The sequence below is a fragment of the Pelecanus crispus genome, chromosome 3, assembly GCF_030463565.1.
Source record: "Pelecanus crispus isolate bPelCri1 chromosome 3, bPelCri1.pri, whole genome shotgun sequence".
Classification (NCBI taxonomy): domain Eukaryota; kingdom Metazoa; phylum Chordata; class Aves; order Pelecaniformes; family Pelecanidae; genus Pelecanus; species Pelecanus crispus.
In genome coordinates this window covers 68,943,137-68,961,392 of record NC_134645.1, presented here as the reverse complement: position 1 = coordinate 68,961,392, position 18,256 = coordinate 68,943,137, and the positions used below count along the sequence as shown (strand labels likewise).

Here is an 18,256-nt window from a genome sequence, read left to right as displayed (position 1 = left end):
GTGTGTTTAAATATCCTTTCTCTTATTAAAATCCAAAGCTTCTTTGAGTGCTCTTTTTCTCCATTCTGCACTTCGGTGGAAACGTGTAATTAAAAATACAAGTGAAAGCACTCCTCCTTTCTTACAAGAAAAACTGGAATATTCTTGGTTTATATATAGCTAAAAAGACTGAAGGCTGTCTCTTGAGAAACTGCACATCCTTTTCTATGTCAGTTTTCTCTGTAATGCTTCATTGATGCTTTGTTGCTGCTGGAGCCATGAAGACTGACGTGCAACTGATCCAGTAGGAAGATGATTTGATTAGCTTATGTAAATGGAAGAATAAATAAATTATTTTAATAAATTACAGTTACAGCTGTATATGCCCTTTTGTCAGGAGTTTCTTGGAACAGCTACTTTCATTTACTTAATTTTCACTAAAGCTGATAAAATGTTGTGGGGTTTTTTGTCAAAAAAAAAAAAATTATAACTGAAAATTGGACACTGACTATTAAGCATTAATTTACCTGAACTTATCTGACTACTTTAGCATATTTTTGTTTTGAATAGAAAAATTAATGCCTGTAAACCAAAACCTTTAATTTAAATCTTGAATAATTTATTTTGGATATGCTACTGCAATGTCTCCAGAGAATTGCCATTTGGATGTTTTATTTTATTGCTCAGTTTTTTCACTTCCAGAACATGCCTGCTTTCAGAACCATAGTTATATCAGTGACTTCATGCTAAATACTTAAGTGCTCTGCAGTATTAAGGTATAAAACAAAAATCACCACAGAGCTTGCAAAAATAAATCAATCTGTTCCTCAAAAAGTTTTCAGCTGGTGTTTTTGCAACCCAAGGATTTAACTTTTTTTTTTTACACCTGTCAATAATAGATGTTGTCGACTTTTCTCTTTAAAGCTGCCTTTGCCTGTGGACTCCACAAGGGGGTAGGAAATCCTTTCTCACAGTTTAGGCTGTGACAGAAAAGATCAAAAGAAAAAAAAATAATAGTGAACTTAACTATTCTTACCATAAACCATTTAAGAATAAAAATATAGCAATTGTTTGAATAAAAATCACTGGTTTCAAAGACAGCTCTGAATGTTGCTTAGAGGCATTGCAAGAGGGAAGCTGAGTGTGGATTAGCTGGCTGGGATGTTCTTAAGTGTGTCTTGCTGTCCTGCATGTTCAAATTGGCATGTACCAGAGAGGAAGAGGGCTATGAGCGTGCTCTCAGACTGAGGTGCCCACCTGGATGTGGGAGCTTGAACTCCCTTCTGAATCCAGGACTGGAAATATAACCTCTGAGGGCAACATTAGCTCTTGCTGGAATCATCCACAGTAAAAAAGATACAATAAGTCCTAACCCTTCTGGCTGCTGCCTGGAGAAGAAGAACATGGTCTGGATTTGATATAGACCAGAATTCATACTAAAACAGTTCACCATGTAGTTTGGAAAAATAGATTAATGGGTGAGCATGCGTTTCAGAAAAAATAATACAAAACAACTTACCATGATATTTAAGGAGAGGAAGAAATGAAGAGATCTGCAGTGATTGCATCTGAACATAAATAGTGTAGTAGTCAATTGAATTGAATGTGGTTAGTATGTTATAGCAAAACCCACAGACACTCAGGTTCTTCTGTGCACCAGCAGGTGTCGTCCACAAAAAATCCCTGATACTCTGAAGCCCCGGGTTTTGTGCAAAGCAGTGCTTTGTTTAGCACCAAGTTTAGCACCAGCGTCAAGTTTAACAGCAGGTGGAACAGCATGGCATGCTACAAAGTCTTTCAGGAACCAAATCCCACCATCTGACAGATCTGCAAGTCCCCTTGGCCAGAACAACTACTGAAGAAGATCTAGCTGTAGGCTGCAAAGCTGGGTAGCAAGACTGACTAAGCAGATACTACTTTAACATCCAAGGGCACACACTGGACACACACAAGGACATGACACACTGAAGCCTCACAGATAGCTCAAAATTGTTCCCTGAAGATTTGCAGTCTGGAAGAAATATTGTCTTTGTAGGAAATTTAATGTATTGGCTGACTCTGAATGTTTTACGCTATGTGTTAATGAAGTAATTTAATCATTACTTAAAATGTCTCCAACTGCATCGTGTGTCACCAGCTAGACATTTAATATGTAGAAGAATTTTCAGAAATACCTAAATGTGGACTGAGAGACTTAATTAGACACCTAACATTAACTTAACATATTCTTGTGCAACTAACAGACAAAAGGGATTAAAACTCACTCTGCAGAATAGTTGAGTACTGTGGCAAATACTGCTGGCAGCAAATGTTGTGAAGACACTTAGAAAGGATCTGTAGTTGCCTCCAAGTCTAGTGTTATATCTAATTTTTTGTGGCCCATCATCTGACTCATAGTTTTGCTGCTGGAAGGATGTCAGGGACATTTAGCATTTGTTAGCTTTCAATAAAACCCCCTTATGGACTAGTTTTAACACAAAGACAGATCTGATGGCACACAAGTTTCTCTGGAGAAGCCACATTGAGCCGCATGCAGACATGACCTGGCACAGCTGGCTGCGACACCATCTCTGCATGTCCCCCACCAGCTGGCATGGAGCTCCCCTCTGCCTACCAGCACTGGCACACTGTGGACTCTCCATATTGCCCACAAACACTATGCATTTCATGTGGCTCAGCTCCAAAAGGAGAAGCAGAAAGTTCCTGATGGCATCCTAGATGGTACCCTGGCCAGTAAGGTGTCATGTGAAATGTATACAAAGGTTGCCCTCCAGCTTCCACCAGAGCTGGCCCCCAGGAAAGTATTGCAGGAGCAAAAACAGATTAAGATGAGTCTAGACAAACCTGAGGCAACAGCACAGGCTCCGAAAGCCAGGGCTGGGCTGTGTTAGAGATGCAGCTCTCCAGAGCTGGGCCATCGGCCACAAGCAACCTGCTGCTCAGTTTTCTTGCTCTCCCTGAGCACTGCTCCCACTGCCCTTGTGTTTAATCTGAGGGTCTCCCTGGGCACGCGTTAAACAGTGATATGGGAAAATGTATTGTCCAACTTCTGGGTGCTTAAAATCTTTATCGCATCCAGCCCTGCTCTGTTCCCTGGTCTACCTGTTCAGCTAGTGGCAGTTGTGCACAGAAAGAGTATTTGCATCAACTTAAAGACCTTGGGTTTTATGTTTCTTATTACAAAAGGTGAGAGCCTTACACACTACCCCAGACAAGTCTGTGACCTTGCAAGCTCCTTGCTGCCTCAAGTGTTTCAGGGTTGGGGTGAAACTGGGGTTCTCCATATCCAAAACAGAACCTGTTCATGTTATCACAGATGCATTAAAAAGTTTTCAGCAAAGAAAATGAGCAGCTGTCACTGGCATGCCATACTAATATAGATGCAATAAGCCAGGAAGTGAATAGACATGTGGGTGGCTTTTTGGTAGTCGAACTTTAGTAAGGGTAGATTATACATTGTATGCATACCATGAAAGCTAAGTCAGAGGTACAATTCACAATGAAAAGACTGCAGTTAGCTGCACTCAGTAACAAGAACTAAGCCAGCATTATTTCAAGGATGTAACTGATGTGAACTCTGGCAGCGACTCTTACTGACTTCAGAGGGAGCTCAGCGTGGCAAGGACCGCAATTAGAGAAATTTAAAAATGGATCAATTAAGATTGTGAAAACACAAGGAAACCAGCATAAGAAACTGAGCATAACTATACTCAAAGTCTTGGCAGCTTTCCTATCTTTATTCTTAGAAAGCTCATTTTTCCTATCATTTTTTGTGTGCCTGTGTACCTGGCTCAACTCATGTATATGCCTTTGTGAGACTGAAAAAATTTTAACATAAATCCCTATCACAATGTAGGCAGGAGCAGATAAACCAACTGTAGGTAAAACAGCCCTCCACAGTTTGTTGAACACAACAGGGCAAAAACTCGAGCATTTAACAACAATTCATAGCCCTCAGTTCCAGAAGCATAAGCTTCCAAGAAAACCACACCAAAAGCAAAAGCAGCTGGCAGTGACCAGCACACAGCTACGATTTGTTCTATGGCTGCAACAGTCATGACGCTGGCATAATGCAGAGGGCAGCAGATTGCATAAGACCGATCCATGGCAACGGAACAAAGATGGAAAATGGAAACTAAGCAGAGCATCAGGTCAAAACTGTAATGAACTTTGCAAAATGTCATCCCAAGATACCAGCAGTTCTCCACAGACCTCACCATGCTGTAGGGCATAATGGAAAAGCCCAGAAGGAAATCCATGACAGCCATGGATAGGATGAGGAAATTGTTTGGAGAATGAAGCTGAAATATGAAATGGAAATGCTTATGGCCGGATTCCCTACGATGGTGAGAATGAAGGCTGCTCTTATGAAGAGATATACTACTACCTCTCGTACTCCTGGTGTCCTAAAGCTCTCAGGACAGGATCTATTTCCAAGCTTGGAGCAATCAGTCAAATCCCTCAAGACATTTGGAGAAAGCATGATCAATCCTTTATTAGATTCTTCTACTGGAGATGCAGTTCCACAGGCAGATTTAATTTTCATGAGTTTCCAAAAGATTCCAAATCCTAACGTGAGAATACAAGTTAAAGTAAGTCAAGAGCATGAATTAAATTACTGAGGGAAATGCAGTAATTCAAAGGCAAACTTTCTCTTGGCTTAAATAGGGACCAGCTGCAACCTATTATTTTTATGAAATGGTACATGAAATCTGATAACTGGAAGCTATTATAAAATTTATTGCAAATAATATTTAAAACAAAGCAGTTGAAAGTACCCTTAATTACCTCTTACATTAACTAAATTACATGATACTGTCAGTTTTATTTTGTGTATTTTATTGTGCCTGGAGCATTTCATAAAATATGGTTCTTGTATTTTATACACATCATAATATTAGTAATTTTCAAGTCGTGGAAGAAAAAGATGCATAGACAAAGAAATCCGTCGAGTTCACTTCAGCCTGTAAATACTGTATAGGATTTATTAACCTCTTCAATCTTAGAATGTTGATCTTTTTTCTATAGCAGAAATATTAAGAGAGCTCACATACCTCAGCTTTCTTGGACATTTCAGTTAATAGCTATTCACCTAAATGCTCATCATAAGAGTTACAAATCAGCTTCCAAAATCCCCTTTTCCAAATTATTTATGATGCTAAACTCACCTGCTGTGGATTAGGAAGTACTAGCAATAAACATATCTGATGGAAATCAGTTGTAAAATTGGTATGATAAGAAATAGTCTTTTCTTTCCCTACATATACACTTGTTTTCTATTGTTATAATTCCACTAAATGAAAGGGAGTGGAGATAGGTTGAGTCTTGCCTGCTGTAAATAGACAGTGGTGCAGCTGCAGTAGTTATAAATGAATACACTTGTGAATATTTTCAAGGGTCAGAAAATTCCCTTCATTTATCTGGGGAGAACCAGACCCATTTCTGCCACCTCTTTTCCTGATAACTTGTTTGGGACTAAGTGCATATTTAGAAATAGAAGCAGAAAGAGCTACTGTTCTCCACAGCAATTTAACCCACTTGAAAGGAACTTGGGAAGCAGCTTGGTTCACTGACTTTTTCCAATAGGTATCATCCTGAAATGAAGAAAATACAGAAAGAGAGCATCGAAAGATTAAAATGAGTGCTTGGAAGTCAGTTTTATAGGCTAACCCTACCTGCATCTGTTTTAGTAATACCACCAATAGATTCTTTAAGTAGATGTTTTCCTGTTTTGTTATTGTCCTGCAAGACTGGACAAGAGGAAATGGGCTTAAGCTGCGCCAGGGGAGGTTTAGACTGGAAATTAGGAAAAATTTCTTTACGGAAAGGGTGGTCAGGCATTGGAACAGGCTGCCCAGAGAGGTGGTGGAGTCACCATCCCTGGAGGCGTTTAAAAAACGGGTAGATGTGGCACTTCGGGATATGGTTTAGTCTGGTCTACCCTTGATTAGTCTAGAGTGGGCTTGGTAGTGTAGGTTAATGGTTGGACTGGATGATCTTAAAGGTCTTTTCCAACCTAGATGATTCTATGATTCTATGATTCTATGACTGCAGTGTCTGTAAAAGACAGACCCCCTTTGTAACTTGGCTCAGATTAATGAAAGATGGGAATTTATTTTTCTTTTATGACATTACATTTAAGTCCCAGGAGATTTTGAGTTAAAAAAAAAATATATATAATTTAGGGGTTTTCATCAACAGGAGTTAAACAAAGCCAAGGGTCTGTATTCCCAAGACTATTATTTGTTTGCTCTATTAATTCATTTACCCTCATGTGTAGGTGAGCTATTTTGGTGACTTAAGGTATAAAAGTCATATCAAAAAGAGTCTTTGAAATGAGAGGCTAAAGGTAAAGGTGAAGAAAAGATGTTCTGGTTTTTATTTATTTTAGTGGCCAACACATTCTATCTTTCACATTTTTTAATAATTACCCTTTCTAATGAAAGTTAGAAATGAAATATTTTAAAACCTTGAAGAAGATTACCTTGTAATTTAATGGGCTGAAACAGCACTTTCTGTCATGCTGGCTGTATATGCAGCTTTCACGTAATGTACAGAAGACCTTCCTCAAACATTACAGAGATGGATAAAAAGAAGTGTTAATTTAGGTCAGTCTGTCATTGTTATTGGACAATCTATTATTTATAAAAAAATAAAAAATAGGAAAGGTAGTATTTATCTTCTTACAAGAAAAGACAAAATTAATTCACTGTTAATGTGAATAAATGGAGTCCTCTGAGGTCAGAGGTGAACATTCAGGTTTAATGCTGACCCTTATTCAGGTGTATTGAAGATGCATTACAAGCCCAAGGGCAAATGAGTGCTAATCAGCAGAGGCTGGATTTTTATTGAATGCAATATACAGTATGTCATAAGAACAATGCAGGAAATAAACATGGGGTTTAAAATTAATTAAGGGAAAAGTAAGAACATCTAAAGGAGTCTACCTTTATGGCAGCTGCTTTAAAGACAAAGAAGAAAAATTTCTGTTGGAAATAAAATGCAAATTTCTGCAATTATCTACAACAAAATCATTTACAGATTCCAAAAATAGTAAAATTTTGTTATTGTGTACAGCAGAAATATGTTACCTTTGAGATCTGTCAGTATTTTTGAGACAGGCATATTTAGTAACTTTATTTTTAAGTAATCAAGTGAGAGATATGCAAGCTTCACACAGATAATCCTTTATTAAAAAAAGTTATTAGAACATAAATCCATGCAGAAATCTGTGCAGACAAAATTATATTAGATTTAAAAAATAAATAAATCTGTTGATAAAGGCTACACTTCAAAAAGCATTACCTTCAGAAAGCAATGTCCCATGTGCCATACCTTTGGTCCTCCTTCAGCATGGGACAGAAGACAGTGATGAGGGAACAGTTTGACACCTCACCTCTCAGAAATTAAATGTCTAAAACCTGCTAACAATTGTATAGGAACTGAAACCTTTATAAAAGAAACTGTTTAACAGGGTTAAAGCAAAACTACAGAAAGGACCTTAGAAATGTCATGTGGCAGTCTGGTGAAGTTCCCACTGACTGGAAAAGGGGAAACATAACCCCCATTTTTAAAAAGGGAAAAAAGGAAGACCTAGGGAACAACAGGCCAGTCAGTCTCACCTCTGTGCCTGGCAAGATCATGGAGCAGATCCTCCTGGAAACTATGCTAAGGCACATGGAAAATAAGGAGGTGATTGGTGACAACCAGCATGGCTTCACTAAGGGCAAATTGTGCCTGACAAATCTGGTGGCCTTCTACGACAGGGTTACAGCATTGGTGGATAAGGGAAGAGCAACTGATATAATCTACCTGAACTTGGGCAAAGCATTTGACACTGTCCTGCACAACATCCTTGTCTCTAAATTGGAGAGACATGGATTTGATGGATGGATCACTTGGTGGATAAGGAATTGGCTGGATGGTCACACTCAAAGAGTTGTAGTCAACACCTTGATGTCCAAATGGAGACCAGTGACGAGTGGCGTTCCTCAGAGGTCGGTACTGGGACCAGCGCTGTTTAATATCTTTGTTGGCGCACATGGACAGTGGGATTGAGTGCACCCTCAGCAAGTTTTCCAACAACACCAAGCTGTGTGGTGCGGTTGACACACTGAAGGGAAGGCATGCCATCCAGAGGGACCTTGACAGGCTTGAGAGGTGGGCCTGTGTGAACCTCATGAAGTCCAACAAGGCCAAGTGCAAGGTCCTGCACATGGGTTGGAGCAATCCCAAGCACAAATACATGCTGCACAGAGAATGGATTGAGAGCAGCCCTGAGGAGAAGGACTTGGGGGTGTTGGTTGATGAGAAGCTCAACATGACCCGGCAATGTGCGCTCGCAGCCCAGAAAGCCAACAGGGCTGCATCAAAAGAAGAGTGACCAGCAGGTCAAGGGAGTTGATTCTTTCCCTCTATTCCACTCTCATTAGACCCCACCTGGAGTACTGTGTTCAGCTCTGGGGCCCCCAACATAAGAAGGCCATGGACCTGTTGGAGCGAGTCAGGAGGAGGGCCATGAAGATGATCAGAGGGCTGGAGCACCTCTCCTATGAGGAAAGGCTGAGAGAGTTGGGGTTGTTCAGCCTGGAGAAGAGAAGGCTCTGGGGAAACCTTATAGCAGCCTTCCATTACCTGAAGGGGGCCTACAAGAAAGCTGGAGAGGGACTTTTTACAAGGGCATGTAGTGATAGGACAAGGGGTAATGGCTTTAAATTGAAAGAGGTTAGATTTAGATTAGATATAAGGAAGAAATTCTTCACTATGAGGGTGGTGAGGCACTGGCACAGGTTGCCCTGAGAAGTTGTGGATTCCCCATCCCTGGAAGTGTTCAGGGCCAGGTTGGATAGGGCTTTGAGCAACCTGGTCTAGTGGAAGGTGTCCCTGCCCATGGCAGGGGGGTTGGAACTAGATGATCTTTAGGGTCCCTTCCAACCCAAACCATTCTATGATTCTATGATAAATTGTCTTTGAGAATTAGTCATATGAGGCACTGCTGTACTGCAAAGGCAGCATGGAGAAAAAATTTTTGTAGTCATTATTATCACTAGTAAAACAGTTTAGTTTTATTACAGCCTATGAGTTTCCTTCATGTTATGCCTCATAATTTCCATGTTGTTCTTAATTATTGACTGAAGAGCACCATTTGGTTGGTTATTACTAACTGCTCTTATTCCTCGGGGCTGGCTTTAGTAAAGCAGAAATCACAGAAATACAGAGCAAAAGACAAGTTCAAATTTTGTCAAAGAATTATTTTCTCCTGTTTGTAACTGAGAAAATCCAAAGGGTATAGGATGCACTGTGTTTTCAGTGGTCTCTCTTTAGCTGACACATATCTTTTCAGTCAGTATGCTGTGAGTACTCAGTGTTTAAGGAAACTTGACTTTTCCTATACCTATGGGAAATAAGAAGTCCAGACATCTAGGAGTGGGTTGTGGAGTTCCCACTGCCTAAGTTAGCTGTGGATCCCATCTCTTAGGAAATTAATTTGGTTTACAAAGGCTGTAGCATAGTAATCACAAAGAAATACTTTCAATTACCCATGCGGTTGGTTGGATTTAAAGTGGCAGCATGAAGGTGAAAAGATCTTATTAAAAGGCCTACAAAGAAGGAAATATTATCGGAATTTGGTTTCATAGAATCACAGAACAGTTGAGGTTGGAAGGCTACACTCTGCCCCATCATCCAGATCATTAATGAAGATGTTAAACAGGATTGGACCCAGTATTGACCCCTGGGGTACACCACTAGTGGCTGCCTCCAGCTAGACTTCATGCCAAAGATCACCACCCTCTGGGCCTGGTCATTCAGCCAGTTTTCAATCCACTTCACTGTCTGCTTATCCAGCCCATGCTTCATTACGTTCTCTATAAAGATCTTATGGGGGACAGTGTCAAAAGCCCTACTGAAGTCTAGGTGGACAATAACCACTGCTCTCCCCTCATCTACCAGGCCAGTCATTTTGTCATAGAAGTTTATCAAATTTAGTCTATATCTAATGGAAACAGACTAGTCAAAAAGTGCTTACAGATAGGCATAATCTTTTTCTGAATTAGGTCTTTAAATGCACTAGTGTGGAAGTAGTGTTGTAGATAACTAAGATGATCAGAAAAACTACAGAAGTAGTAGCCTTTTGTAGAACACTAAGTATTTTATGTTTGACTGTATCTAGTATTTTCTTCCTTGTTGAAAGGGTATTAATGCATTGTAGAGGACAGAGAGTGCACAGTGTGCACGACCTGGATGAGTTATTGATTTAAGGAAAGCCATACACTTTGCAATATTTACACAGTTTGACAGCCCAATTTTTCTGTTTGAACACTGCACTAATGTATGCTTTTATCTAGCTGTTTAAAATACTCAGTTTTGGAGTGAGGCTTTTCTTGTGAACCTTCTGGAAAGGTCCTGTATGGACAGTCAGTGCTCCTCCTCTTCCCCTGTCCTGCTGCATCTGGTGGCTGAGGGGCAGACCATGAGGCTCTGCCACAGGTGGGACCACCGTGCATGAGGCCATAGCAGGTGGCAGCCCACAGGCTGCAGCACTGTGTTACAACCACCAAAACACAAGCTACAGGCACTAAGGCAGAGGGGACAGGTGGCAGTCTGTGACTCTGAAACTTTCTGTCAGTTTTGTACAAAGCATAAGAGGAAGGTGACGTTGCGAACTGTGCTTACTGGTGGCAAAATGAGCAGACGTAGGTTTACCGGTAAAACAGATCCTTTCATCATGCTGGAGTCATTGATTTCCACAAGTTTTCAGGGAAGTTAAAACATATGAAATCACCCGCTGGAGAATCATTTGTTTTGAAAAAGGTAGCCCTCTGGGAAGTGTTTAATAAGGTCACTAGTTAAATGTGTTGATAAGGAATTTAACAGTACCCTTTGCACTTCATTTACATGATGACACTTTGAGATTGCAGTCAGGCACATTCCGCTTCACCAGACCTAACTCATAATCTGATCGGACAACAGCATGAGGCATTTTTCTTGTGCTCTCCTAATTTATCAAATTCTTGGGTTCAAATAGAGACCCTACAGCCTCATTAACACATCTCATTTGTACATCCCCTTCACAGTGAGAATTAGTTTTGCGCTGCCTGTGATTAGAGCTGATGAGAGAAAGTAACCTGGGACTTCATTAAAGTTGCTTTTCCAGAGAAGACACTCTGTAAACAGAAGGCAAGGAGGCTCTTTGGGAAAGTGCCACCTTTAGGTAATCGGACACCAGAGCAAAAAGTTATTTCTGAAACTTTCTGAGATGGGCCATGCACAAAACTGACTTACACTTGTAGGTTATTAAGAACAAGGAGAAATGCCTTCTAGGTGTGGATGAAGGTCACCACCAGTCTGTGTGTGGAAGCCCCTTGTTACTTCTGCAAAGAATAAATACTGGTGGCACACTGGCTAGACTAGCTTGCAGGAGAGTTGGTGGTCTATACACTGAAAATTTCTTCTTCTACTATTTCCATTTACACTAAGTACACTGTGGTGATCTTGTGCAGCCATGGTGTTGGGATGCCCTCTCTACTGGCTTTGGCTGGGACAGAGTTAATTTTCTTCATCGTAGATTGTGTAGTTTTCCTGGTTTTGGCTGGGATGGAGTTAATTTTCTTCCTAGCAGCTGGTATAGTGCTGTGTTTTGGATTTAGGATGAGAATAATGCTGATAACACACTGATGGTTTCGTTGTCGCTAGGCACTGCTTACACCAGTCAAGGACTTCTTCAGCTTCCCATGCTCTGCCAGGTGCACAAGAAGCTGGGAGGGGGCACAGCCAGGACAGCTGACCCAAACTGGCCAAAGGGGGATTCCATACCATATAGAATCATAGAATCATTTAGGTTGGAAAAGACCTTCAAGATCATCCAGTCCAACCATGAACTTACACTACCAAGTCCACACTAAACCAATCAAGGGTAGACTAGACTGAACCATGTCCCCAAGTGCCACATCTACCCATTTTTTGAACACTTCCAGGGATGGTGACTCCACCACCTCTCTGGGCAGCCTGTTCCAATGCTTCACTACCCTTTCCGTGAAGAAATTTTTCCTAATTTCCAACCTAAACCTCCCCTGGTGCAGCTTGAGCCCATTTCCTCTCGTCCTATCACTAACTACATGGGAGAAGAGACCAACACCCACCTCACTACAACCTCCTTTCAGGTAGTTGTAGAGAGCAATAAGGTCTCCCCTCAGCCTCCTCTTCTCTAGGCTAAACAACCCCAGTTCCCTCAGCTGCTCCTCATAAGGCCTGCGCTCCAGACCCTTCACCAGCCTTGTTGCCCTTCTCTGGACACGCTCCAGCACCTCAATGTCTTTCTTGTATTGAGGGGCCCAAAACTGGACACAGTATTCCAGGTGCGGCCTCACCAGTGCCGAGTACAGGGGAACAATCACCTCCCTGCTCCTGCTGGCCACACTATTCCTGATACAAGCCAGGATGCTGTTGGCCCTTTTGGCCACCTGGGCACACTGCCAGCTCATATTCAACCGGCTGTCTACCAACACCCCCAGGTCCTTTTTGGCCAGGCAGCTTTCCAACCACTCTTCCCCAAGCCTGTAGCGTTGCATGGGGTTGTTGTGACCCAAGTGCAGGACCCGGCACTTGGCCTTGTTAAACCTCATACAGCTGGCCTCGGCCCATAGGTCCAGCCTGTCCAGGTCCCACTGCAGGGCCATCCTACCCTTGAGCAGATCGACACTCCCACCCAGTTTGGTGTCGTCTGCAAACTTACTGAGGGTGCACTCAATCCCCTCATCCAGATCATCGATAAAGATATTAAACAAGGCTGGCCCCAGAACGGAGCCCTGGGGAACACCGCTCGTGACCGTCCGCCAACTGCACTTAACTCCATTCACCACTACTCTCTGGGCTCGGCCACCCAACCAGTTTTTTACCCAGCGAAGGCTACGCCCGTCCAAGCCATGAGCTGCCAGCTTCCCAAGGAGAATATTGCGGGAGACGGTGTCAAAAGCTTTGCTCAAGTCCAAGTAAATGACATCCACAGCCTTTCCATCGTCTACCAGGTGGGTCACCAGGTCATAAAAGGAGATCAGGTTGGTCAAGCAGGACCTGCCTTTCATAAACCCATGCTGGCTGGGTCTGATCCCCTGGTTGACCTGCACTTGCCTGTTGAGTTCACTCAAGATGAACCTCTCCATAATCTTTCCTGGCATATGATGTCATGCTCATTATATAAACTGGGGGGAGTTAGCCAGGGAGCACTGATCGCTGCTTGGGGACTGGCTGGGCATTGGTCAGCAGGTGCTGAACGGTTGCATCACTTGTTTTTTTTTCCCTGGGTTTTGTTTCTCTCTCTCTCATTGTTTTCCTTTTCATTACATTTTTTATTTTTATTTAATTATTATTATTATATTTCAATTATTGTATTACAGTTATTAAACTGTTCTTATCTCAGCCCATGAGTTTTCTTACTTTTGCTCTTCAGATTCTCTCCCCGATCCAACTGGGGGGGAAGGGTGAGCAAGCAGCTATGTGGTGCTTAGTTGCTTATTGGGGCTAAACCATGATAGTAGGGCTGTGTTTTGGATTTGTGATGAAAGCAGTGTTCATAACATACCCCTGTTTTAGCTGTTGCTGAGCGGTGCTTACACAGAGTCAAGGCCTTCTCTGTTTCTCACACCACCCCACTGGTGAGTGGGCTGGGGGTGCATAAGAAGTTGGGAGGCAACACAGCTGGGACAGCTGACCCCAACTGACTAAAGGGATATCCTACACCATATGATGTTGTGCTCAGCAATAAAACCTTGAGGGAAGATGAAGGAAGAGGGACATTCTGAGTTATGGTGTTCATCTTCCCAAGTGACCGCTAGGCATGACGGAGCTCTGCTTTCCTGGAAGTGGCAGAAGACCTGCCTGCCGAGGGGAAGTAGAGAATGAATTCCTTATTTTACTTTGCTTGCACACACAGCTTTTGCTTTACCTATTAACCAGTCTCTATCTCAACCCAAGAGTTTTGTCACTTTTATCCTTCTGATTGTCTCCCCCATCTCACTGCAGGGAAGTGAGTGAGAGGCTGTTTGGGGCTGAGCTGCCTACGGGGGTTAAACCACGACACCCTCCAAACTTCTGCACAACATGCGTGGGATGGCATGCTCCCCTAACCCAAGGTCTCCCCTATCTGCGGTCCCTGGCAGGTCATCTCCTCAGAATGACCTACTGGCTGCTGACAATTTTTAACCTGCTTCCCTCCTGATGTGCTCCAGGGCAGGACATCAGGGAACTGCGTGTGTTCCTCTGGGACTCCACAATCCACCATCCCACCACCCTCTCCCAGCTGCAGCTATTCAGGCAAACCTTCAGTAATAGCTCTGTGGATCACTGCTTAGATCTGAGATCTCATTTCAGGTCTCTTGCTAGTTAAGCAAGTTAGAGAAGACATCTAACTGCTAGTTCCAGAAAACTGGCCTTTAACACAAGCATTTTTGGAGTCCCAGAATCATCCCAACTTTTCCACAGTGTGGGATTCACCTAAGCTGAGTAATCCTCATCTCAGCTACCTAAAAATTATATCTAAAATCATCAAAAAATCTATTCTAGTGACTGGAAGATCCCTCTTGGAAGTAAGAGAAAGAGCATCTGCAGGGACAATTCATCTTACCTAAAAATGGATAAGCTGGTGAGATAAAACACTGTGTGACAATGACTGGTTTTCTATAGTGAGTATAAAGAGAGCTACCAATGACTAGAGCAGATGTAGTGCCTAACTTTTGGATGTCTAACTTTAGGTTAGGTGGCTATCAGCCTTCAGGAGTGTGGGTCTGGATTTTATGTTTTTAAGTAGATTAGCTTTGCACTAGGGTCTAGGCACAGGTTGCAGAGGCATGTGCTCTGTTTGAACTAGAGGCCATCCTGCAAGCAAGCTGGGATCATATTCATTCACAAATACCTCCTACAACCAGACAAAAATGCCAGAAAGATGCCAGAACACGTTATGAAGAGAGACTCACCAGTTATGGACTCCAGTAGAGAAAAACAGTAGTGTTTCCAGATTTTCAGGGAGATAGATAGATGGCGGATGAGCAGAAAGAAACATCTCCGTTGACTTCCTGAAGGGACTATGTTAATATGTGCTGAACTTACTAAATATACTTAAAAAGCCTCAGATGGGCAACAGTCCTTATAGGGAAAGATCACTTTCCTTCAGCCTTTAACACCACCAGAAGAAAGGAGGTATCACCTGGAAGCACTTCTGAAACTGCTATTTCAAGAGAGATCAAGATGTCCAAGTGGCCACACAGTCCATTTCAGAAGGTAACACTGAGCATGTGAAAATGAACTGCATCAGGCTAGCCTCACTGGGGATGAAGGAAGAAGAGAATTGACCATTCATTTCTCAGAAAGATAGATTTTTTTTTTATCTTAACTTCTTTATTTCTGTGAGATAAATTATTAAAGTAGTCATATTGTCACTAACAAGGATTAGTGCCCATATGGAGTATATTTCATTGTTCCTTTTTATGTCATTTGGAGAGTGCAAACTTACAAGATGGCAATGAAACAGTAAAAGAGACAATCTCAGATCCTGATTTTGCTCTGCTGAAATGTAGCATCATTCAACTGTTATGCTCTACAGCGTAGAGTGCTTCAGTGCTCTACAGGGCACAGAAAAGAAAGACAAGATACACACACGATGTGCACTTATCCCAGCAACATGAATGGAGGATGTCATTCACTGCTGAGCATAGCTCTTACTTCAGTACAAAGTCATCAGTTTCCCTCCATAGTCTCTTCTCAGGTACTAATCCTTTTCTGTCCGTTCCCAGGACTAGTCCATAATCCAACCAGATGTCACAGAATGAGGCCACAGGTATCATTTCCTTCTGTTTAGTGATATGTCAATTCTAGAAAAGGCAGGTCATAGATTAAAAAAATGACAGCCTGTGGGTCTTCTTCAGCTGGTGACCATGTGCTAGTTTTTGGCTTACTTGCCTGTCCTTCATGTCCCAATCTGGGTGTCCTGAGAAGCTGCACACAGCTGTAACCTTGACAACCTGCTTACCCAGGCGCTGTCACCCCAAGCCATTCCTGTAGCCTTTCTTCTGCCACTCCTCCTGGTGCTTCCACGTTCACCCTGCCCCATGCACCCTCCATTCAGGCCAACTATAGAATTTCTATAACAATTCTTAATATATTTTCTCACCAGCTGTCACAGCATTGCCATCAGACAAAATAACAATATGTCCAAGCTAAAAAAAAAAGTCCTGTAAGATGCAAATTGGTAAATACTTCACATTGAAACATTAGACAAGCATAATTTTCTGGCATTGTCAGGTTCAATGTTGCTTTTCACTATTGCTTTTCATTCCGTACATTGTATTTTTCCTTATCTTTGATCTCATTAAACATGCTTTTGATCTCATCAAGCAGCAAAACCTTTAAATGACAAAGTCATAAGTGACAAGCACTAGTTGAAATGGAAACAGGGAGCAGCACAACATTTCTCTGTCCCATCTTCCCTCCATGGAGTGTCCTGTTATGGCCGTATATGGGACTGTTTTGACCTCTGCACACATACTGAAGGGGAGGGACAAAACTTAAAAGCTTTGGGTTATTACTCAGATGTCTAGAAATTCATAAGGAAAGGCTTTTCTGCTCTTTCTAGAGGGCAATAAATAAACACAAATATTGTAATATAAACACACCTTGTTCAAGTAATTAATCTGTTATATCAGAATAATTTCTTAATGATTAAGAGCAGGGATATAAACTGCTGTCATTTTTTTTAAACTTAAATCTTGCTCTCCTGTGCATTGCATACAAATAACTATAACCAAAAAAACACATACAAATCCCAATCTGGAATGAAAGAAGACGTAAAGCGCAATAGTTGCTTATCTGCTTGAACCAGATTTGGTAAATAGGTGTTTCCTTCATTTTCAGCTCTTACATCTGTGAGCTCAGCCTCCAGACAAAAATTCAAAGCCATGAACCCAACCATTTAAAACATGTTACTCTAAAAACAAATGAGTCCTGGAAGAGTGCTGTTGAAAAACTTTCCCAAACAGAATCATCTTTAATGCCCTGCGAAACCACATGTAAAAAAATGCATAAATAATTGGGTTAAATGTAGAATTTAAATAACCAAACCAAACCAAAGCATCAATGAGAATAGGAGGTATCACATAATTCGTAAATGGATTGGTTGCTGTAAAGAAGAAGAATGGACTCCAGCAAATGAGGAACACTCCTATTATTATGCCTAATGTCTTTGCAGCTTTACTTTCTCTGCAGAATGAAATGTGGTGCTTCATTTCAAATTGCATCTTTTTTTGGCTAATTGCATCAATGGATCTTGCCTGCCTTTTAGCTATAGAGTATATTTTCCTATAGATGCACAGCATAATAAATCCAGGGATGTAAAAAGACACTATGGATGCCACAACACCCGAAGTTTCACTAAAAATGACAAAGCATCCTCCTGCACAGTGTATGTGATTATAAACCTTTTCTGCCCCTCGCAAGTTTAGGTCTAGAAAGATCATCCCAAAAGCAAAAGCAGCAGGGACTATCCAACTTACAAATATCATGACCAGGATAACAAAAGTATTTATCTTTGATTTGTATCTTAGAGGGTCACACACAGCATAGTAACGGTCGATGGATATGAAGGAAAGATGGAAGATGGAAGCCGTGCTCAGCATAATGTCTGTGCTGGTGTGGATCTTGCAGAAGAGCTCCCCGAAATACCAGCATTGCTCAACAGAGCGCACCATGCTGCAAGGCATGATGAGGAATCCCAGCAAAAAGTCTACTGTAGCCATGGAAAGTATCAGGAAGTTGGCAGGTGTATGGAGCTGCTTAAAATGCAATATTGAGATGATAACTGTCAAATTTCCAACCACCGTGGCCAGAATAATGCAAATCATGAAGACATACATGGAAACACGGATACTGTTTGACCAGCTGCTCCTTATGCAAGAGCCATTTACGGATTCACAGCACAGTTGCATCCTTACTGAGGTCTCAAATCCACGTAGGTATGCAGCACAGGTACTGTTGTTTCTAATGCTGAGATACATTTACAACTGGTTGTTTCTTTTCTATATGGGGAGAGCTGCAGGGAGGAAAAAAAAAGGGCAATTGTAAACACCTTCATTTATTTGGAAGTAATTCACATTTCATTATCTATGAAGGATGAAACTATTTTGTAATTATACTTTTAACAGAATTACACTTTTATCATTAGACTTCCCTTGAAATGGGAAGCTCATTTGATGACATAAACTGTATAAAGGGGTGTCCTCACACCAGAATA

The 18,256-nt window shown here is 41.6% G+C and overlaps 2 protein-coding genes across 2 annotated transcripts; both read right to left on the bottom strand.

Annotated features, from left to right (window-relative positions):
* Window positions 1-3,516: 3,516 nt before the first annotated feature.
* LOC104037497 (trace amine-associated receptor 2) lies at window positions 3,517-4,462 on the bottom strand. Its single transcript, XM_009491470.2, is given in 3 exon segments — window positions 3,517-3,923; window positions 3,926-4,282; window positions 4,285-4,462. Coding segments are annotated over 3 exon segments (942 nt in total).
* A 12,487-nt stretch (window positions 4,463-16,949) lies between these two features.
* On the bottom strand, window positions 16,950-18,020 carry LOC104033112 (trace amine-associated receptor 1). Its single transcript, XM_009485654.2, has one exon. The coding sequence runs from the start codon at window positions 18,018-18,020 to the stop codon at window positions 16,950-16,952; it is 1,071 nt and encodes a 356-aa protein (XP_009483929.2).
* Between the last annotated feature and the right edge of the window lie 236 nt (window positions 18,021-18,256).